The sequence below is a fragment of the Lipotes vexillifer genome, unplaced genomic scaffold (assembly GCF_000442215.2).
Source record: "Lipotes vexillifer unplaced genomic scaffold, Lipotes_vexillifer_v1.1 scaffold112, whole genome shotgun sequence".
NCBI classification, from domain to species: Eukaryota; Metazoa; Chordata; class Mammalia; order Artiodactyla; family Lipotidae; genus Lipotes; species Lipotes vexillifer.
The window spans coordinates 1,579,249-1,602,515 of record NW_006776285.1 but is presented as its reverse complement, the minus strand read 5'-3'; the positions used below and the strand labels follow the sequence as shown (position 1 = coordinate 1,602,515).

The window sequence follows — 23,267 nt, the reverse complement described above, 5'->3', positions numbered from 1 at the left end:
AAAAAAAAAAAAAAAAAAAAAAAAAAGTCAACTGCCCATAGATTGGGGGGAGATCTATATTTAGATTCTCTTTTCTGTTCAATTGATATATTAATACCAAATTTTCGTGATTACTGTAACATTATAGTAAGTCTTGACATCAGGTAGTGTAAGTCCTCCAACTTTATGTTTTCAAAACTATCCTGGCTACTCAAGATCCTTTGAATTTCTGTGTAATTTTAGAATCAGCTGGTCAATTCCTACTTGGCAAAGAAAACTTGCAGGGATCTTCACTGGAACTACATTTGAGTCCATAGATCAATATGGGGAGAACTGATATCATAACACAATGCATGAGTCTTCCAAACCATGAAAATGGTAAATCTCTCCATCTATTTTAGTCCTCTTTAATTTCTCTAAGCAATGTGTTGTGGTTTTCATTTTAAAAGTCTTACACATATTTTGTTAAATATATGCCTAAGTATTTCATGTTTTTTACATGATTGTGGCATTTTTCATTTCATTTTTTTTTTTTTCTTTTTCTGTACGTGGGCCTCGCACTGTTGTGGCCTCTCCTGTTGCGGAGCACAGGCTCTGGAAGCGCAGGCTCAGCGGCCACGGCTCACGGGCCCCGCCACTCCGCAGCATGTGGGATCTTCCCAGACCGGGGCACGAACCCGTGTCCCCTGCATTGGCAGGCGGACTCTCAACCACTGCGCCACCAGGGAAGCCCCATTTCATTTTTTAAGTTGCTTATGCCTAGTATATAGAAATACAATTCACTTGTGTATACTGACCTTATAACCTGAAAGCTTGTCAAAGGAACTTTTAATTTCAGTAGCTTTTTTTGTAGTTTCCTAAGATTTTCTACATTTACTCATTCATGATCATGTTGTCTGTGAATAAGGATAGTTTTACTTCTTCCTCTCCAACCTTTAAATTTATGTGTATGTATGTGTGTGTGTATAAAACATGTAATTTTTTCATATTACACTGGGTACTATGTCCAGTATAGTGTTAACTAGACGTGGTCAGAAAAGACATCCTTGCTTTTTTCTTAAATTCAGTGGGAAACTGTTCAGCTTTTCACCATTAAGTGTGATATTTAGCTGTAGATTTTTCAGAGATGTCCTTTATTAAAAGGAAGTTACCTTCTATTTCTACCTTTCTAAGAGTTTTCTTTTTTAAACATGTATGGGTATTACATTTTCTCACAGGCTTTTTTCCTGTAGCTACTGAGATGATCATATGCTTTAAAAAATATTTTGTTAATATGATGAATTACATTTACTATTTTCTTCCTTCTATTTAATTTAGGTGTAATTTGTTCTTAACTTTTTTAAACAAATAAATTTATTTATTTATTTATTTTTGGCTGCATTGGGTCTTCATTGCTGCGCGTGGGCTTTCTCTAGTTGTCGCGAGTGGGGGCTACTCTGTGTCGTGGTGTGCGGGCTTCTCGTTGCGGTGGCTTCTCTCGTTGTGGAGCACGGGCTCTAGGCACGCGGGCTTCAGTAGTTGTGGCACATGGGCTCTAGAGCGCAGGCTCAGTAGCCGTGGCACACAGGCCCAGTTGCTCCACCGCATGTGGGATCTTCCCGGACCAGGGCTTGAACCCGTGTCCCCTGCATTGGCAGGCAGAGTCTTAACCACTGTGCCACCAGGGAAGCCCTTTTTCTACCTTTTTAAAGAGGAAGTTTAAGGCAATTGATTTAAACCTTTTTTCTTTTCTAATATAAGCATTTAAAGCTATAAACTTCCCTCTAAGCACTACTTTAGCTGAATCCCACAAATTTTGATATGTTTTCATTACCATTCAGTTCAAAAAATATTTTCTAATTTTTCTTGTTCTTTCTTCTTAGATCCATGAGGTATTTAGAAATGATTTATTTCCAAATATTCAGGAGTTTTCTAGATATATTTTCATCATTAATTTCTAATTTAATTCTATTGTAGTCAAATAACACAGTCTGTATGATTTCAGTCCTTTTATATTTATTAAGACCCACTTTGTGGTCCTGCACATGGCCTATCTTGGTTGAACGTTACATGTGTACTTGATTAACAATTATATTCTGCTGTTGCTGTGTATCACACTATAGCTATAGATGTCAATTGGGTCAAAATGTTACAAGCATTTCAGACTGACGGGTCTTCTTGATGAATATATCTTTTTAATTATTATCTCTGTTAATAATACTTGCCCTGAAGTTTACTTTTCCTGATATTAGTATTAGCTACTCCGGTTTTATGATTATTATTTGAATGCATATCTATCTTTTCCCTGTGCTTTTAACATGTCAATCTACAATTGTTCAGACATTGCTGGTATTTATTTCTCTTTTTATCCAGAGGAAAAGCACAAATCATAAGTGTACGGCTCCATGAAATGCTCACAAACTGTGCACACCCATGAAACCAGCCCAGATCAAGACACAGAGAGTTCCCACCAATCCCCCTTGAGTTGCCTCCTAGTTGTCCCCACCCCTCCAAGTAAAATGACCTCCTGACTTCTAATCTCAGAGACTGAAACCTGAAGTTTCTAAAACACTGAGTTTCTGATATTTATAAATAAGGAAGTCTGCATTCCTGCCATCCTTTGAGAAATCAGACCCAGCAACCTAGGGTGTGCGTTCCTTTGAGGCAGCCATGTGCTGAGGTAGGAGCAGCTGTCCCTTAGGGAGGGTGTAGCCTCTCTAGGCCCACCTGGCTCACCTCATTTTGTCACCTGCTTGGCTTGCTTATTTGTGTCTTTATATTTAAGGTGTGTCTGTTGTGGAAAGCATATAATTGGACCTTGCTTTAGTATTCAGTTTGACAATCTCTGCATTTTATCCTAAGTGTTTAGGTTATTTATATGCAGTTGTCCATATGGTTTGGTTTAAATCTATCATTTTGCTATTTGTTTTTATCCTACCAGGATTCCTTTTTTCCTCTTTTCCTGTCTTTTTTTAGATTGAATTTTTTTCCATTTTATCTCCAGTCTATGTATTGTCTTACTAGCTATACATCAATATTTTTGAATGTTTACTCTAGGGCTTATTAATAGGGATCTTTATGATATAATACTCTACCTGCAAACAATGCTATACCTATTCATGTATACCATAAGAACCTTTCAACAATATACATTCATTTTCCTCACTCAACCTTATCCCATTATTTTCATACATATCACTTCCAAATGTTATAATACCCATGTTATTACTTACACTTTAAAAAGTCATTTATAACCCTCAGCTAACATTATACTCAAAGGAAAGCAAGAAAAGGATGTCTGCTTTCACCAATGCTATTTAACATGGTATTTCAAGTTCTAGCCAGAAGGTTTAGACACAAAAAAGAAATAAAAGGCATACAAATAGGAGAGGAATAGGTAAAATTATCTCTGTTCACAAATGACATAATCAAATATGTAGAAAACCCTAAAGATTCCACACCAGAAACCAACTGTTAGAGCTAATAAGCAAAATTCAGCAGAATTGCAGGACAAAGTCAACTCACAAAAATTGCCTGTACATCTATACACTAACAATCTGAAAAGAAAGTCAACAATTCCATTTACAATAACATCAAAAGAATAAAGTACTTAGAAATAAATTTAACCGAAGAGGCAAAAGACTCATACACTGAAAACTACAAAGCACTGCTGAAAGAAATTAAAGAGGACGTAAATGAATGGAAAGACATTCCATGTTCACGGACTGGAAGACAATACTGTTAAGATGACAACTACGCCCAAAGTGATGTACAGATTTAATGCAATCCCTATCAAAACTCAACAGCATTTTCAGAAATAGAGAAATAAACCCATCCTAAAAATTCATATGGAATCTCAAAGTTTCTAAATAGCCAAAATAATCTCAAAATACTCTCCACTTCCTGATTTCAAAACATACTACAAAGTTATAGTAATCAAAACAGTGTGGTACTGGTATAAGGACAGATATATAGAAAAATGGAATAGAATAAAGAGCCTAGAAATAAACCTTCATATATATAGTCAATTGACTTTTGCTAAGTGTGCCAAGAACTTTCAATGGGGAAGGTACAGTCTTTTCAACAAATAGTGCTGAGAAAGGTACCACATGTAAAACTAGATATCCAACTTCTAATGATTTTACTTTATACCACATTCAAAAATTACTTGGATCAAAGATCTAAATATAAGAGCTAAAACTATAAAAACTGTTAGAATAAAAAACACAGGGAAAAGACTTCAAGATACTGGAGTATTTGACATCAAAAGCTAGGCAACAAACGAAAAGATAGGTAAATTGGACTTCATCAAATTACTTTTGGGCATCAAAGGTACCATCAAGAGAGTGAAAAAACAGTCCGCAGAATGCGAGAAAATATCTGAAAATCCTATACCTGATAAGGGATTCGTGTTAACATTAATCTAATCATGCCTCTGGACCTAATTTCTAATTTACAAAAAGACAGGGGATGGAGAAACAAGTTAAACGTTTCTTAACTTAAAAAGCAGACAAATCCAGAACATGAGACATTCTAAAAGATAACTGGCCTGGCAGGGGTGTTGTGCAGGATTAAGAGAGACTAAAGAGACAACAAAAGACAATGCATGAACCTTGACTGAATCCTGGATTGTGGCTGAGTGGTGAGGGGAGAGCTTCAAAAGACATTCTTAAGATAACTGGGAAAATATGACTTCACATATTTAGTGTGATAATAGTACTGTGGTTATGCAGAAAAATGTACTTAAGAAATGCATGGTGAAATAGTTATGGGTAAAGTGTTATGATGTTTAAAACTTACTTTTAAAATATTTATGCCCCCTCACAGAAAAAAGAGAAAGAGATAAAAAAAATATGACAATAATGTCCAAATTGTCAAATTTAAGTGGAAGGTATATGAGTGATCATTGTACTATTCCTTCCTCTTTTCTGTATATTTGAAAATGTTCAAAATAAAAAGCTTAGGGTAAAAAAGCTGTGGGCCACTAACTGTGCAACTTGAAATGGTTAAAATGGTGATTTCGTATTTTATATTTTTATCTCAAAAAATTAAAAGAGCTGTGGGTATTTGATGCTATGGAGCTATTACAGAACTGCTTAAACTGCTCTGCCTAGCTCCGTTCTCATAAACCAGGATGTGAGGGGCATCCCCTGGAGTTCTGTAATGCCATGACACTGGGTACAGTGGTACACTCATGTTGAGGTAGAGTTAGAAGGAAACACAGAATCTTTACACAGAATTGAAAAAACAGGATAATATAAATTTTATAAATTTACTTTTATATAATTTAATTACTATTGTTAATTTTAGAGTTTATAGGAGGAAGGCATAATGACTAGGCCAAAAATCAAGCATAGCCTCAATTGGTTAAGAGTAAAATGTCAAAAGCAAACCAAACTGGACACACACCTAGGTTGATGGACGGAGGGGGTGGAGGTGGGAGAGGCCGGCCTTCTTTAATGGCTAGTGTACACTGCTTTGCTGATCAAATCGCAGTAATGAAGTCTTCATGTTGTTGTCTCCAGTTAGATTTTCTCATGGGTTGAGGCTATAAAAAAATAAAACGTATACTAACCTAGACTATATATCTCACCATTATAATTTTTTTTAAAGCTAGGATTTGAACTTACAAGAAACAGAACTGTGAAATTTGGAGAAAAAAGAGAATTTGTTTTCCAAAAGTACCAAAAGAGGTTTGGAAAATACAGTAATAAAATTTGCAAGTCACAATAGTGAGGGAAAACACAAAATAACAATCAGAAAAACAAAGAAATTACAAAACTTTAAAGGAAGACTTAAATGTAAGATTAAAAATGACTGTCTTCCAAGTTAATTGCTGGATTTAATGCTACTCTAATGAAAATATAAACGAGATTTTTTTGCCACATCTGGAAAGTATCTGAAATACATATGGAAATCTAAGTGAGCATGATTAAAAAGAAAACAGTAAAGGTGGATTATACTTACATGACATTACACTGCATTATCAAGCAAAAATGAAACCAGAGAGCCAGAAAGAGGCTTTAATGTACTGAAGGAGATAATCAAGAACAGCAAGGAAGATATCGACAGTACCTTGGATTGAGGAGCCTTCCACACGGTGGGAATGTCAGTGCCCTGTAATCTTTAAGGAATTGAAAGGTTTACGTTTTTTGTTGAACAGTTTTCTACGTATTGGTCCATGCCTTTCCTAGAAAAGAAGGAGTGGGGAGTAAAATTTTTAACATGTACAATCACAAAGTTCGAAATGCCTCAGTGTACTCAAGCAGCCCCTGCTGCAGTGACTGGGTTGCACCTTCAGAGCCAAGTTCATTCTCTAACTCTCAAATCACAGCAGAGCAAATCCATCTGGCTCTCTTCACCCATGTTACACATAACGAGATACTGTGTTTGGGCAAGGTCAATAAAAGGCCTCTTCAGCTAAAGAAACTTACTTAAAATTTGGTCTTACATATTTAACTCTATCACTTGGACTCAATGAATAGTTCCAAGCATTAAATAATGTTGAAAAGGCAAACTTTCTAGTTTAAGTTGAAATAAATTACTTCTGATATTCGGCTACGTACTCACTGAAGCCAAGGAACTTTTCTTATTTCTTCTATTCTGTTTCCTGCCTTCACTGCTCTTAAATTCCAAAAGCAAGTCATCCAGGAATTGAGTCCCAATAACCTTAACATTGTTTTCCCATCATTTTGAAGGAACTCTTTGCATACAGCAAGGGGAAACTTAGCTTCTTACCAGTGGAACCTTCTCAGAAAAACTCTTCTTACCACTCAACATTTCAAAATTGAGTTTAACTGGGTTACTTTTCTACACACAGCAAATCAAACCACTTAACTCCTGAAAAGGAGTGGAGAGGTTTCAAAGAAATATTTGAGAACATCTGCAAGAAACAACTGGGACAACCATACCACGAATGAAAAATACACCAATTCCATTTAAGTTATGAAGACGTTTTCCCTTAGTGTGTCCAAACATTTCACATTCATGAAGTCATTTATTTTAGAGCAAATCTAAGCTTATAATATTAAATTTTAAAATATTACAATACTTATAAGACAATCGGCAGAGAAAACTAAGACAAGCAGCAGAGAAACCTACTTCAGGCAGTAGACCTGTAAGTACTCAGCATTTCTGGTACAAAAACCAGGGAGCCAGCACACAGAGGTTTGCCTGTGTACCATTTTTATAAAGTCTGCACTGCACCACTATGGGATTAATGCCAGGATCTTTGCCTTCCACTCTTAAGTCCTCTTCCTTGGTGGTCATGTAACTCATAATAGCTATCACTTAGACAGTTGCTTTGTCCAGACCCCAAAAATACAGGCTCCATGAAAATCACTGCACCTGGCTACGAACAAGCCATACCACTTTAAACTGAAGGAGAGAGAGCAGACCACTTGATCAAACGCTCTTTGTAGCCTAGAATGAAGTAAATGAAGTAAAACTCAAGAGTACCCAAGAATACTTGGCATTTAGTGATCCCTCTTCAAACGGTACCTTCTAGGTCTCAAATCCATTCTCATGGGGTGCAGTCCTGGGTTAGCAAAGGCAGCTCCCTAGTGGATTGTTGGGATACAACAGGCCCTGTGAGTTCCCCTTCTAGATCCAGCAAACTCTAGCTGCGGTTAACTAGAACAGATATTTCACTTTTAAATTCCCCACAGAAATAAAACCTACAACCTCATTTGGTAGTCTTTTGCCCCAAATGTAGTCAGGTTTATAGTCCAAATTCTTTAAGTTCAAAACAAGTCTCTTTGACCTAAATGTCCCAACTAACAGTTCATTATCATCTTAGATTTTTGTTTTAAATCGTTTTTCTTGGGAACTCCTTCATAATATGGGGGGCCTACTACCTGTCTGTTTCCCTAATTTTGAAATAAATCAAGCTTTTATTCAACTTTATAGGCATCAATCCGGGGACCTGACATGCAGTTAGCTTGAATCTAATTAACAATTAGGTCTTGGAACAAGCCTTACATCCATTTTGTTCAAATTACATAAAACCCCTGAAACTAGAGAGTTCTGTCTTTATACGTGGCAAAGCAGGAAACAGAGGGAGGTTAAAGGACTTGTCAGAATTAGTGACAAATTTGAGGCTAAAAGCCAAGTTTCCAGATGCTCCAAATTCAATGTTCATTCCTCTTGACTAGCTAATTTCCCTGGTGCTTTGGCCTTAAAATTTGAATTTTTGATGCTTATAGAAAAGGCGAAAGAGCCAAAACCTCTCAAGAGACAATCAGCTGTGCCAAGATACTTTCATCTGGCTTCCTTTTAGTAAGAGGACCATGTTTAATAAGTTCCCTTTTGAATGGGGCAGCACTGATCTGCTTAAGTGTCCTCTGGGCCTGCCAGCCATAGGTTATGTACTTTTCTCCCCTTGCTTTCCCTCCACATCTGTCTTTAATCTTTGCCACTGTGGCCTCCTCACTGACTTGACAGTTCATTTAACTCCAATGAAACACATCTACAAAATGTCTTTATGTTTACCAGAACATCTGCTGCAAAGCGTCTTCCAGACTTCACAGGGAAATAATTCCTGATTGCCATCTGTATAGGATCCAAGAGCACATTATGTTAATTTCACAGAATTGCCTGCCCGAGAAGAAATGATTAACTGGAGGAGACCTCAATAGCTTGATATCCTCTCTTTTCCCCTCTCCAACTACTTCCTTCTATTAGGAAGATCCTCTGTAAAACTCACCCGGTTTCTTCTCCTAACCTAGACTTCTCACTTCACTGAACAGATAAATTCCATATGCTTCAGGCAACTAGAGTATAATTATTTAATATTTAATATATTCTTAAACTAACTGCCTGATAGCTTAGCTTTAGACACAAGTACAAAGTTGATACCATAGTATGAAGTCATAAATAATCCAATGGTAACATCTTTTAAGACTGCTACTAGAATGTAAGGCCATGTATGTGCTAAATGAAGGCATGCCATTTTATCATGGACAGTATGAAAAGGGTTGCCTAGTCATTGAATTTAAGGTAAACTTTCCTGAGAATGGCTTTCTCTCTCCTGATAAATCTCTTTGCCGGAAAAACTCCTACCTGAGAGGAAGGAAGTAGAAGAGGATGAAATGGACCAAGCAGATTGGTGGGCTTTGCTCCAAATCAGGAAGGACAGAGCCGTTACAATGGAGAAGCACATGAGGATGATGAACATCATCCCAGGGGTGGTGCTTAGTGCAGGATCTCTTTATGGGACCTGTGAAGAACATTCACTGCTGACATTTTAAATGCAGGAGAGAATGAGTGAAGGCCTACAATCATAATATGCTCACTACTTGCTATTGTTTTTTTTAAAAAATATTCAATTATTGTAGTGTTTTCCAAGTTAAAGAATAAACTCAAATTAAAAAAAAAAACTGAGTAACTGTGCCTACTATATCCCAATGCCTCAAAGTACCTGACCCACAGTAAGGTTCTCAATAATTACTTGTTACATGTATGGGTCAAACAAGAATTGAGTTTCTACCATAGGACCAATCATTCATTCAATAAATAATTAAACACCTGCCGTATGTAACTCTGCGGGAATACTGAGAGAAACCATACATGGGTCCAGCACAGAAAAGGAAAGTATGCCCATAAATTACTTTAAATGAAGTTAGAAAAGCCAACCATTGTGGAATTCTGAAAAATAAGTTTTGTTTCATACTACTGCCTTTCAGTTCATCTGGAGTTGAGTATATAAGATTAAAAAAGCAGTTTGATCACACAGAAGATTTTGTATTAGACTAACCATTTGGGCTCTATTCTACAAACAAGGGGAGCTATCAAGGACACTGAGTAGGAAGAACCTGAACGGAGCTGTGGAAGATTTATGTGACAAAGCTGAGGAGGGATGAATGGATGGTGGTGAGGATGGAAAGTGGGATATTAGTTAAAAGGCTGAAGATGCAGGCCTGAAATGGAAAGGAAAGAGGAAATGGGAGAAACTGTGGTCAAAGAATCAATAAGATGACTAGATTTGGGGGGAGTTGGGAGGTGACAGAAGAATGCTGAGGGACTGAGAAGAGGGTAGAACTATGGATAGAAATAAAGAATTCGAAAAGAAGGGCCATCTTGTAAGAAAAATGACCTCAGCTTTGGAAATACTGAGTTTGAGATAGAGTCATCCAGCCAGCAGGATGGAAATGAGGGAGGTCAGGGCTAGAGACACAGATGTAGGCTTTGTTTGGAGAGTGATGTAAAGGCATGATATTGCCAGGGAAGAGGTCATGGAAAGAGAAGTACAGGGATGATCCCCAGGGAACTCTATATTTAAGGGCCAAGAAGATGATGATGATAAGCCAGAAGGAGAAGCAGGAGAGAACAGGGTCATGGAAACCATGGGAAGACGGTTTGAAAAAGGAAGGCCTGATTAACAGGAATCAGATGGTAGCTCATTACAGATACTGTTGATTTAAATGATCTCTTCTCACATCTGCCAGATGGTATTATATTTGCAGCAAAGGTCATCCATTACAGCATACAGAAATACCACTCTTCTCTGTTCTTCTGGCCTTCTAACTCTATAAAAACTGGGTCTTAATTTTCTTTTTTTTTCCAGCAAGGATATCCCACCCCTCCACATACTTACTCATTAATAAAAGCTACTCATCCTAATTACAAAACTGCTTTTTTCTAAAATACTAATGAAGGATGATTTACTTTTATGACTATTACTGTAACATTTGTAGGGTGATTTCCTGTTCCCCAAACACTTTTCCTATGTAATCTCATTTAACTCCTCACAGCAATCCTATGAGATAGGGTTGATACTTTTTTCTTTCTTAACAGATAAGAAAATGAAGGTTCAAGATTAGGTGACTTCTTGAGGACAACAGGTAGTAAGTGGTAACACTGAGACTCAAACTTGAGTCTCTGTCTCTACAAGTATTAAGACTATTTACTCAACGATCACCATAAATACAAAGATACTGTTATCACTACTAACCTGCAAAGCAAACGGAAGTCCCTGGAGGATCAATGACCTTTGGTTTAAATCAGTGAGCTCTGAATTCAATGCATTTGAAATAATGACAGATACAATAAGACTCAATTGAACACCTGAGATAGATGGACCACCACATTCTGAACCACATTCAACTTGGAAGCTTGACGGTGAGGAAGAAAGGGAACATGGACAACCAAACAGAGATCAACAGAACCTTAAAAGAATCTTTTGAAATAACCAAGATGCCCTTAAATAGGTGAATGGTTAAACAAGCTGTGCTATATCCATACCCTGGAACACAGCTCAGCAACAGAAAGGAACACTACTGATACATGCCACAACCTGACTCAATCTCATTGCTGAGTGAAAATAGTTAATCTCACAAGGTCACATAGTGTATGATTCCATTTGTAAAATATTCTCAAAATGACAAGTTTGAGGGGGGAAAGAGATTAGTGACTGCTAAGAGGTAGGGATGGTCAGGGAGGGAGGTGGCTGTGACTATACAGAGGTGGAATGAGGAAGACCTCTGGGTGACGGGACGGTTCTGTATCTTTACTGCAGTGGTGGTTATGCCTGTAATAACGTGGTATAGAACTATAAACACTCCTTATACCAATGCAAACTTTCTGGTTTTTATACTGTACTGTAGTGAAGATGTAACTTGGGGGAAACTGGATAAAGAGTGCAGGAATCTCTGTAATATTTTGCAACTTTTCATGAATTATGTCAAAATTAAAAGTTTACATATCTAGGGGTTGGCAAATTGTGGCCAGTGGGCCCAATCAGAGGCTGCATGATCTTGTAAATAAAGTTGTAATGGTACACCGTCAGGCCCATTTGTTTGTTTATAAAATATCTACTGTCACTTTCGTGCTACAACAGCAGAGTTGAGTAGTTTTAACAGAGACCTTATGACCTGCAAAGCCAAAAATTATACTTTCTGGCCTTTACAGAAGTAGGTTGCCAATGAGTGAATGAGAATGTAGTAATTAAAAATGATTTGTGGGAGAATAACATGGAAAATTTTAATATGCATTTTTATTGATGTATTTACAAATAAAGACTGGAAAGATATATATACACATATATATGGTACACACACACTACACATTTAATATATAGTAATTACCTCTGAGTGGTAAGAAAAAAGGTGACTATTTCTTTAGTTTCCTAAATTTTCAATTTTTCTATAAAGATTATGCATTGCTGTTTAAAAATAATGACATAAAAAAACCCTTTTGATAGAAAAGGTTCTAAAACAATGTGTATTAACTTAGCTATTTCTAACTTTACCCTCTCTAACTGGAGTCTCAGTAGACTATTAAAGTGGCTATTGTTTTTATACATTGGTTCATAATCTTAAGACAATTTTTAAAATGAGGAAAGTGATCTGGAAGTGATCAACAGTTTTGTTTAGTATGTTAACAATGAAAAAATAAGCATTACAAAGATCTCAGTTCAAAAATTTTATAAGAAACCTGGAGAGGATTACGGCTGTAATGAAATTGGAAGAAATTCTACTTGAGACTAGACATTCTCTTTCTGAGCTGGAAGTTAAGAATGCTTTGTAGAGATACCTACCAATCCACATTTCCTTATAAAGGCATTACAGAGAAGGAAAAAGGAAGACATTTTCTCATTTAGCTGTCAGTGAGTCAAGAAACTCTTTTTAAGTCCTTTGCAGTCCAGGACATGCAAATATTAGCAATACTGACATCTTCCAGGGCCTTATGGCAAAGGGGGTGGCATACTAGCTGAAACTTATTATCTCAGGAACATGACTTATAAAAAAAGGAACTGAGACTAATGAGTTAGGATGGCAAAGAGAACACTCCATCTTATTTTTGCTTTCCCCCAAAACACTACAGTAAAGGGATGTAGAAACATGGAGGACCAGGACAGGGAGGGAAGAGGACAAGAATAAAAAACTGGAATCTGGAAAGCTGATCGACCATGGTAGCCAACCTGGAGGACATAAAACTACATCAAAACCCACTTCCCAGGCTGATGGTAGAAAAAACTTGAGAACCATCCAGACTTACACTGCAGAGCCCTTCAAAATCACGGAAACCCCTGGAGCAGCACATACCTCTGACACGGGGACAGGATACGTGAAGAGGAGGAAGAAGAGATTGCTAAAATATGCAGGACCAGGGAGAAAGTTTTCTAAAAAGAAGTGAAGATTCCTAGAACGCCCCCCTTCATCCCACAGCCCCTGGGTGACTGTCCTTCTCCAATTCTAGCAGAAGTCTACTCCCCAGAAAGGATGAGAGGAGGTCTGTGCACGATGAGTCAACACGAGGCACAGCTGAAGGCATGGGTAGGCAGATGTAGATGTAATATACACGTATACATGGTTGATTCTCATTATTTGTGCTAGTTGCATTCCATAAATCCCTGCAAGCACTCAATGAACAAATACTGACTCATTCATTACTCTCAAATAGTGCACTATACAAATGGATTTCTATTTCCCTGGGGAAATACAAAGTTACAACATTTTTATCAACCTATCAACACACAACCTTGTTTTATGAATTTGTTTAAAGATACCTTATTTAAATATATATATTGTTGATTCAATAATATTGAATTCACGGCCACACTATAATGCATGCTTGCATGAAGATTATCTAATAGACATATTTTCTCCATAAGGCATATCACAGCCTTCCTGTACTTAGAAGCATTAGACAGCCCTTCAACACTATGCTTGGGAGCCTTTTAAACAGTGAAATCACCAAGAAAAAGTGCAAAATTATGAAAAGCATGGCACGAAGTAGACCATAAAAAGGACACTTGTTTACAGTAGGACAGCTGAAACAGGAAGGCAGAGAGCATCACCTTGTTGTACCTTAGCTGGGAACATGTGTGTTGGTTGACTCAACTTTTTAACAGGTATGTGTCATATCTGCGAATGGCCATGAAAGCACCATGAATATTGATTTAGGGTTACAAATTTTAGTGAGAAGGTGAATTTGCAAATAGGGGTTCCATGATTAATGAGGATTAACTGTATATGTATACACATATATACATACACACACACACATACAAATGTGTGTATATGTATATAATCTAGTGATTAATCTCATGATCAGTGATGCTGGAAGCAGAGAATATCCCACACCCACCTTCCTCTACCTGGCTCACAGAATTCTGCCTGCTAGACCCTTACTCTCAAGGCAGAATGGAAGCTTCCCTGGGAATATAATCATTCCATGGAGAAAGACCTAAAGATACTGACATTGGGAAAATTCCCAAACAGCTCACCCAGACCACCCTACAAAAAAAAAGCTCAAAATCAACCAATGTTACCCATCCAGAGTTCCTAGTGTTCTCGTCCTCCAATCTTAATCATGAACAAACACACAGGAATTTCCAAAGATCTGAGGAAAATCTCTAGCATGTAAGCCCAAAGTAAACAAAAGAGAAATTTAAAGGAAAATTAAAGCTCTTAGAAATTAAAAACTCAACAATAGGTTGGCAGATAGAATTAGGGAAATCTCCCAGAAAGTAGAGTGAAATGGCATAGAAATGGAGAGAAACATAAGCAAATCAGAGTACTTGCCCAGGAGGTCCTACTCTAAATAATAGGAGTTCAGAAGAGAAAAGGAGAAAATGCAAGGAAGAAAATAAAAATAATTTAAAACTATTTCCAGAAGTGAAAGGACATGAGCCTCCTGTTTGAGAGGACACCCACACAAATGAAAGTATGTCTAGAACAATAAATATCACTGTAAAATTTCAGAACACTGAAGACAGAGATCCTACTTAGAGGGAAAAAAAGTAACATACAAAGTATAAGGAGTCAGAATGGCTTCAGATTTACAAATAGTAAAAATGGAAATAAATGGGGAAAAATTCTCTAAACTTCTGAGGGAAAATTATTTACAACCCACAGTTTTATACCCAGCCAAGCTATCAATCAAATATGGGGGTAGAATACATTTCCAGACGTGCAAGCTTTCAAAAAGTTTACATCCCATGTACTCTGTCTCAAGAATTACTGAAGGATATACTCCACAACAAGGTGAGTAACAACAAATAGCCATTCAATAGAGGAGGGAGAGAAGGGGATTCCCAGGATAACAGCTGGGCACCAGAACTAGAGAAGCAACCAGCTCAGACTGGAGGAGTGGGACTAAAGACACAGACATGCTGAAGGCTGTCCTAACCTAGATATTCACTGCCTTTGTAATCTGAGGATAGCATGTCCTATATATATCTGGCTCTCATTCTGTTCTATACTTGGCTTGCTTGATGAAATCCCAGCAAAGTGCCTTCTCACCCTTCATACTCACATGTCTAGATAAGCTGAGGATACTCATTTCACTCCACAGGAAAGTTCTGCACTCATCTCTTCAGAGACAAAGAGAGGTCATAATAAGTATAGAAGCATAAAATATAAAATGAGCAGACAATTGCTAAGCCTAGTTTGGCAGGAGATTCAGGATGCTTCAACTATGGTCACTTGGGTTCCCAGGACTCACTCATCACCTGGCTCACTGACATCACCACATGGGGCTCTTGTAAACTCTAAGAGCTGAAGTCAGACTCAGAAACTATTCAGCTCATCTTCTCAAGGATGCCTTGATCAAACAGTAGCAATTATTTCCCTCATTGATCTAGATTTGTGCTTCTCAGTTGCTCAAAACAAGATACTGTGTCTATAGGGATGCCATGCAGGTGATGATTAATATAAAAGTCCAGATAATTCATAAAAGTTACCCAAGGAAAGAAAAAGATTGAATAAATTGAGTATTTATTCAAGCCACCTATAAGTGGCTTCTGTGTTCTATTTCTTAACTTGAATAGCGGGTATGTTTGTTTTATTATACATTCTCCATAAGGCCATTAGAAGTTTTACCTTCTTCTGACCTTTAACTGGAACAAACAAGCTGGATAAAACATACTAATGTCAGCACACAAGCAGCAACATAAAAGTATTGATAATCTAACAGTAAAGTTACAAGATAGCTAAAGTTCTGTCCTTTACCTGAGGTGATCTGATGACATCACAACGGAGATGTGGAGACATCACTGGTAATAATCACAAATAGTAAGAATTTTTGATACTTAGTTTGACTTGTAAAATAAGTTCTAAAGTATCTGAAAAAAGTGACTTTATACCAATCGCAGACAGTGCTTAAACAAAATAGGTCCTTAAGATACAGCAGGCAAATTCTTCATGATTTTGCCAACTGTCTGGGATGCCTGAGGTCTTCTTTCTGGCTAACACTGAGGCTAGGTCTTTTTGTTCCAAGTTTAAGCAATTCTTTTCTCCTCTAGCTTAAGCAATTCTTTTCTGAATTGTCCGTCCCAACTATCCATTCATTTTTATATTTCTTAGTGACCATTTACCAAATGCCAGGCTCTGTTCTAGACCCTGGAGATAAAGTAGTAAACAAAAATACCCTGCCCTCAGTTTGTTCTAGTGAGATGAGACTGAATAAGAAGATAAAATCAGATGCCAGTAGAATATAAAGCAGGCAAGGAGCATAAGGAATGCAGAGGAGGGATGTTTGTGCTATTTTTAAATACACGGTCAGGGAAAAGTTTATAGGGGAGGTGACAATTGAGCACCATCCTTAAGGATGATTTATTTACAGCCAGAGCACTTCAGGGGGAACAGCAAGTACCAAGATCCTCATTTCAAGTGGTACTTATCACAGTGACTTGGCATTAGTTATATTTTGCTGCACACACCCTGCATCCTCAGACAATGCAGTCCTTGAAGGCAAAAACCCCTTATTGCTTTGGACACCTAACATTTAACACGGAACTTATGTTAAGTTCCCAACCACTGTTTATATGACTGACATTGTAAATATTCCAAAATGTTATGAAATAATAGAAAATATCATGTAAGAACTTTTTTCCAGAATAAAATCAAGATCTTTAAATTTGGAGGATAATCAGTCTAAATCACAATATGCTTCACCAAGACTAGTGGCTTATAGGCACATTCTCTTAATTGCAAAATATATAACGTGTTAATTTAAACCATTTGGGTCAGATGTGGTGAAATTAAAAGCTCCGAAGATGGAATCTGAAGAGCACCAAGTCAAAGTAACATTCTAGATTCTTGCCAGTTTTAAGAACCTTCAAATGAGATGGCTACCAAAATAAATGGTCAATCTCTTTAGGATTTAGTACATTCCTGATACTAACATAAACCATCAACTGGCCCTTTGCTTCTGCGGGTTGGCATTTAAATACACACTCTCCAGTATTCTACTTCTGTAATGACAAGCTCTTCAGCCAAGTTTTTTCTATCAGTGTTGGTAGAGTACCTAATGCTATTGTTTTTCACAACTCTTTTAAAAATTCGACAATGATTAGATTTAGAACCTATAACGTATAGAACAAGATAACACCTCCCAGCTGAGGAAAAGCCATAATCAAATTATAGATGAAGACACTTTCTAATAACTTAGATATCAAATGCAGCTCACCTGCTAAGAATGGTTCTACCTCAGCCATTCTGCACCCAACTCAGACCAACAGTGTCCACAGATTTTTTTTCAGAACAGTCCAGATAACAACATATTAGCCATGGACACATGAACATGGGTCACTAACAACTTGTCTGTTCCAAGAAAGTCACAGTTTACCAAATAATTAACAATTGTGATGTGTCATTGCTTGAACCTTGAAAAAGTTGAGAAGTTAAAAAATCTCATCAAAAAACAGGGAAAGTTTTCAACCATGTATTTTAATCAAGTATGAATGGTTCCAAGCATTAAATAACGTTGAAAAGACAAGCTTTCTAGTTTAAACTGAAGTCAATATTTCTGATGTTGAGCCAGGTACTCACTGAAGCCAAGGAAGTTTTCTTGATTGTTTCTTCTATTCTGTTTCCTGTCTTCACTCTTCCTAAATTCCAAAAACAAGTCAGCCAGTAACTGAGTCCCAATAACCTCAATATTGTTTTACCATCCTTTTGAAATAACCCTTTGCATACAGCAAGGGGAAACTTAGATTCCTACCAGTGGAACCTTCTCAGGGAAGCTCTTCTTGCCACTCTATTTCAAATGAGTTCTTAACTGGGTTACTTTTCTACATATAGGAAATCAAACCACTTAAGTACTGAAAAGGAGTGGAGAGATTTCAAAGAAATATTTGAGAACATCTGCAAAAGGCAACTGGAACAACCACACAAATAAATGAAGAACAAATCAATTCCATTTAAGTTATGAAGACATTTTCCTTTAATTTATCCAAACATTTCATGTTCATGAAGTCATTTATTTAAGCAAATTTAAGCCTATAATATTAAATTTAAAAATATTACAATATTTACAAGACAGCTGGCAGAGAAAACTTACTGGTATAAACACAAATATTGTACTGTTTTCTTTTGAATACCTGCCAGTAAAAATTGCAGAGCGAACAGTTTTATCTCTTTGAAGATCCTCGTTCATTATTGTACATAACAAAGAGCCCGTAATGGGGAATGCACCTTATCTGAAATGTTCCACTGTCACAGTTTTAGACCTTCAACATTCTTCTTCAAGTTCAGCAGCTCTCTTTCCTGCCTTCTTTTCTCCAGTTTGAAGGCTAATTTGTTAGCTTTCTTCTCCACTCTCCGTTCCTGTGCAAGAATATGCTGTTATTCAGATCTTCACACTGATGCAGACTGACTTTACAGAAGAAAATTCACGTGACCACCCCCACCCCTCCTCTTTCTAAATCTCACATCTGAAAAAATTACTTTACCTTGCGCTCTTCTTTTATAGCTTGCTTCCTTGCTCTTCTATCTTCTTTGCTTTCATTTTTAGAACGCGGTTGGGTTGACACCTTAGGCAGATCACTGTCATTAATCATCTGCATTTGTTCAACTTGCTTTGCTGTGAGTCCTTTCTTAGGTAAGATATTGAGAGGTATTCCTGTTTTAGAAGACAGTCGGATTTGTTTGGGCTGAAAGAAAGATCAAATGGCATTGTGTTTTTTTCCACTCCTATTAAAAAACAGCTCACTAATGGCACATTTTTGTTGCTTTTTAAAATGGTGTTGCAAGCCACAAAGGGGTTACTGTGAGAAAATAATTTGTACACTCCATTTCCTGCACTGCGTATTTCGAATAGCTCAGGACACTAGGACTTACTTACCTTTGGTTGATACTTGATAAGTTGTGGATGGTTATATAAATTTGAGTATGTACCTTAAAAAAACACACACACACACAAAAATCATGTATCAATAAGTATACTTCCAGTTCAGCCAAACATTACTGAGTTCCTCCTATATTCCTGACTTTACTGTTTTCATAGTTCAAAATAACAATGGAGTCTCTCTTATGTTTTTAAATGTTTCAATTACAACTCAATTACTGAAATATTATTTTTCAAAATCATTTTCACAAATATGTACTTTTCCAAAGAAGTTGATGTACCCAATACTTTAAAATTACTATCATACTTTTAGCAGTAAAATGGACACTAAGATACTTACTACAAATAGATTCACAATCCCACTTCTCTTTGGCTTCTTCAAGAACTACAGTAACAATCTCTTCCTCCTCAGACCCACTGAGCTCATTCACTGGCAGGTCCTGATCCTCGAAGGGTTCAAGAGTATTCAGTTTTACACAACTTTTGGTTGAGTTTTCAAAAATGAAGATAGAGGAGGGGAAAAAAATACCACCCATTATTACACTGTTACGTTACTGAAACTGCACTTAAAGAGCTTAGGGAACTACAACATTTTTTAAAATCCACAAACTCATTTTCCCCATCTGTCACTTCCAGTCAAAATCAGCTCTACTCAGGCTTGCCTCTCCTCTACAGCAGGTTTTGGACATACATTCTGCTGATAGGAAGGAAAATTCTATCTGTGTCTTTGCAAGGTTTTAACACATTAAACAAGATGGCATCTTTCCTATATATAACATGATCTTTTTTAAAGCCTTGAAAAGCATCATCCCATCTGCCTCTTCAAAGTATTCAAATAACTCACTCAAAGAATATAGCCCTTGTCCTGCTCTGGGATCTACATATGATAGTGATCAGGGAACATCAGACCTTTCTAGCAGATGTAAACACTTCATTAGTTTCTCTCAGAGAAATCACCTTGATGTGGATGACGATTTACCAAATATTTGGATAGAACGTTATGCTAATCAGGCTGCAGAGACAAACTCTGATCTACTTCTCAGAACACCTTTTTCAGGAAGATGAAGAGTGTATATACTTAGAAGTCAGAATAGTTCTTCAGCCAAAGAGGCTAGAAGCACCATCTCCTTCTCCAGGTGGAACATGACTTTGTACTCTAACCCTCAGTTATTCCATCATGACTCTCAGGTCAAAGCTATAGAGAAAGTGGTTCTCAGTATGTTTCCACCCACTGTTATATTCAGCTTCAAAACTCTTAATAGCAAAATGTGAGCCAAAGGTTAAGGAAAACATACATTTTCTAAACATGGATCTTGACTGGGTGATTTTCTAGATTCAGCTGTGCGATTACAGACTTTATTTGAAATGAAAAAAAGGAAGTAGTCATGGAAAAGTCAACATACTTCTCTGCCTTCTCTTTATAGTAGTCATTCAAAACTTCCTCTAAGCGATTGCTGTCTACTTGAATGGAACCTTCCAATTCAGCATTATCCAGAGCTCCAATTTCATCATCATCATACTGCTCATAAAACTTGAATATAAAGAAAAAAGATAAAATGAAAAATGAATGTATTAAGACTATAGCATTTAAATGGTATTTTTACATTACTTTTACTCTCGTACAATATTTAAGCCCTAGGAGGATCACAACTACCGTTTAAGTGTCAGCAAGGATTTAGCACCATAACAGTACGGTGTGGAAGACATTCTACTCTGCACTCAAAGACTGACATCTAATCTGAATACAGGCTGCCATTTAATATGAAAATGACCACTGACAAAACAAAAAGACAACCTACAGAATGGGAGAAAACTTTTGCAAATGATGTGGCCAGTAAGGGATTAATATCCAACATATATAAACAGCTACATGTAACTCAACATCAGAAACACAAAAACCAAGCAACCTGATTAAAAAATGGGCAAAAAACCTGAAGAGACATTTTTCCAAAGCGGAAAAGCAAATGGCCAACAGGCACATAAGAAGATGTTCAACATCGCTAATCATCAGGGTAACCCAAACCAAAACAACAATGAGATATCACCTCACACCTGACAGAACGGCTATCACCAAAAAGAATTCAAATAACAAATGTTGGTGAGGATGTGGAGAAAAGGGAACCTTGTACATTGTTGGTGGGAATGTAAATTGGTGCAGCCACTGTGGAAAACAGTACGGAAGCTTCTCAAAAAACTAAAAATAGAACTACCATATGACCCAGCAATTCCACACCAGAGTATATATCTGAAACAAAAACACTAACTTGAAAAGATATGTGCACCCCAGTGTTCACAGAAGCATTATTTATGATTGCCAAGATATGAAGTATCCATCAACAAATGAATGGATAAAGAAGATGTGGTGTGTGTGTGTACACACACACACACACACACACACACACACACACACAAAACACACACAATGGTATACTACTCAGCCTTAAAAAAGAATGGAATTTTGCCATTTGAAAAAACGTGGATGGACTTGGGAGGGTATTATACTAAGTGAAATAAGTCAGACAGGGAAAGACAGATACAGTATGATATCACTTATAGGTGGAATCTAAAAAATATAACCAACTAGTGAACATAAATAAAAAGAAACAGACTCAAAGATACAGAGAACGAACTAGTGGTTACCAGTGGAGAGGGAAGGGAGGAGGGGCAATATAGGGGCAGGGGATTAAGAGGTACAAACTATTAGGTATAAAATAAGGATATATTGTGCAAACACAGGGAATATAGCCAACAGTTTATAATAACTATAAATGGAATATAATCTTCAAAAATTGTGAATCACTATATTGTACACCTCTGACTTACATAATATTGTACATCAACTATACTTCAATTTTAAAAATGAAAATGAAAGGCAGTTATTCTGTTCAGCTTGGTGAACAAAATGCTAGGCAGAAATCTTTACCTCATAATATTTCACAGATATTTTCAAATTCATTGATTATGCAAGCTGAAAGACCATGTAACTAAAGAGCCTCCTGTTTATGTACAAATCTCATTCTGGTTTAGATGATGCTTACTGTATTATTCCAATGCTGTTAACTCTGCTGGGCTTTGTAAAAGAATAAGCAGGGAATGATACAACTCCTGAAGAGTGAGGTTATTACTAATAGTTTGCCTATTGCTTGGAGAGAAGAGGGAAATGAATACTTAGTGAAAAGGCAGCAAAGTCAGAACCTTTACCTTAGATTCGCCTTGAAGGAATTTACTCATCATTTACTTAACAGTCTGAATCCCTGCCATATGCCAGATACCACTTTAGGCCCTGGGATATTAACAGTAAGAAAATCACTCAAAAAAAAAAAAAAAAAAAAAGGGAAAGAAATGGAATTTTGTTTATGCTCAGGCCAATGCTTGAGGAAGACAGCATAATCTTAGGGATTGGGATCAGAGAGGTTCAGAATCAATGTATCAGATTCTAAGAGGAAGTCAGGAGGTTTGATCAGTCACCTTTTGACTTATACACATTCTTTCCAGAATTAAAAGTGGGGTGGTTTTATGCACTCTTTTAATAAAAGACACAGTCCGCTTCTAACACTGAAAGTTCTAGCTTTGGGTTCCAATGTCATAAAATGTACTAGGAACTAGTATTAAAAGGCCCCTTATTTGGAGAGTTTACCTTCTCAAATCTCTCATCATGTAGGGTCAGCTGTTCATTTCTCCTCATGACCGAAGACGTCAAAGAATACTCAGTAAAGCGACTTTTCGTTTCTTCTTCCCAGAACAAGTGATTTTCTACAGCCCCAAGAGGTTTTCCAGGGTAAGACATATCCTCATCTGATGAGCCTGCAGGGTCATATTTATCATCATCACTACCTCTTTCTTTCTCATCATCCACATCTTCCCACTCACTGTCATCTTCAGCCTCAGATTTCCTAAAGTCAGAGCCATAAATTAAATGTCAAAACAACTTGAAAAACAACAGAACCAAATGACTTTGCACAAGTAAAATTTGAGGGTATTTCAGAGGCAGGATTCTTGTTTAGGCAGGAACAGCTGTGCTGCTTGACCCATCTGGTTTGGCTGGAAAAGTAATGAACTAGCAATCAAGCAACTTGGACTTTAGCCCCATCTATCGATGGTTTGTAAAGACCTCAAGTCTCACATTTTCTGCTCTAAAATCAGAAGTCTCAGATTAAATGCTCTCGAAGGCCTCTTCCAGCTATAACATCTAATGGTTACTATCCTACAGAAGAAGCGTCAGGTCATTCCTTCTTCAA

The 23,267-nt window shown here is 37.0% G+C and overlaps 2 protein-coding genes across 2 annotated transcripts in view; both read right to left on the bottom strand.

Moving 5' to 3' along the window:
* ZC2HC1B (zinc finger C2HC-type containing 1B) overlaps positions 1–17,398 on the bottom strand; it is a 33,519-nt gene extending 16,121 nt beyond the window's left edge. Inside the window, 6 exon segments of the mRNA XM_007450331.1 lie at positions 5,368–5,506; positions 6,034–6,085; positions 6,087–6,148; positions 8,449–8,476; positions 8,478–8,508; positions 17,371–17,398. Of these exon segments, the coding sequence (XP_007450393.1) occupies positions 5,368–5,506; positions 6,034–6,085; positions 6,087–6,148; positions 8,449–8,476; positions 8,478–8,508; positions 17,371–17,398 (340 nt within the window).
* Positions 17,399–18,102: 704 nt separating this feature from the next.
* The window catches only part of LTV1 (LTV1 ribosome biogenesis factor), a 13,789-nt gene continuing 8,624 nt past the window's right edge, over positions 18,103–23,267 (bottom strand). Inside the window, exons 6-11 of the mRNA XM_007450316.1 lie at positions 22,667–22,922; positions 20,433–20,560; positions 19,370–19,509; positions 19,027–19,079; positions 18,635–18,835; positions 18,103–18,509 (exon numbers count right to left, since the gene is read on the bottom strand). Coding sequence (XP_007450378.1) covers positions 18,399–18,509; positions 18,635–18,835; positions 19,027–19,079; positions 19,370–19,509; positions 20,433–20,560; positions 22,667–22,922 — 889 coding nt within the window. The 3' untranslated portion in view covers positions 18,103–18,398. The remainder of the gene's footprint in view (positions 18,510–18,634; positions 18,836–19,026; positions 19,080–19,369; positions 19,510–20,432; positions 20,561–22,666; positions 22,923–23,267) is intronic.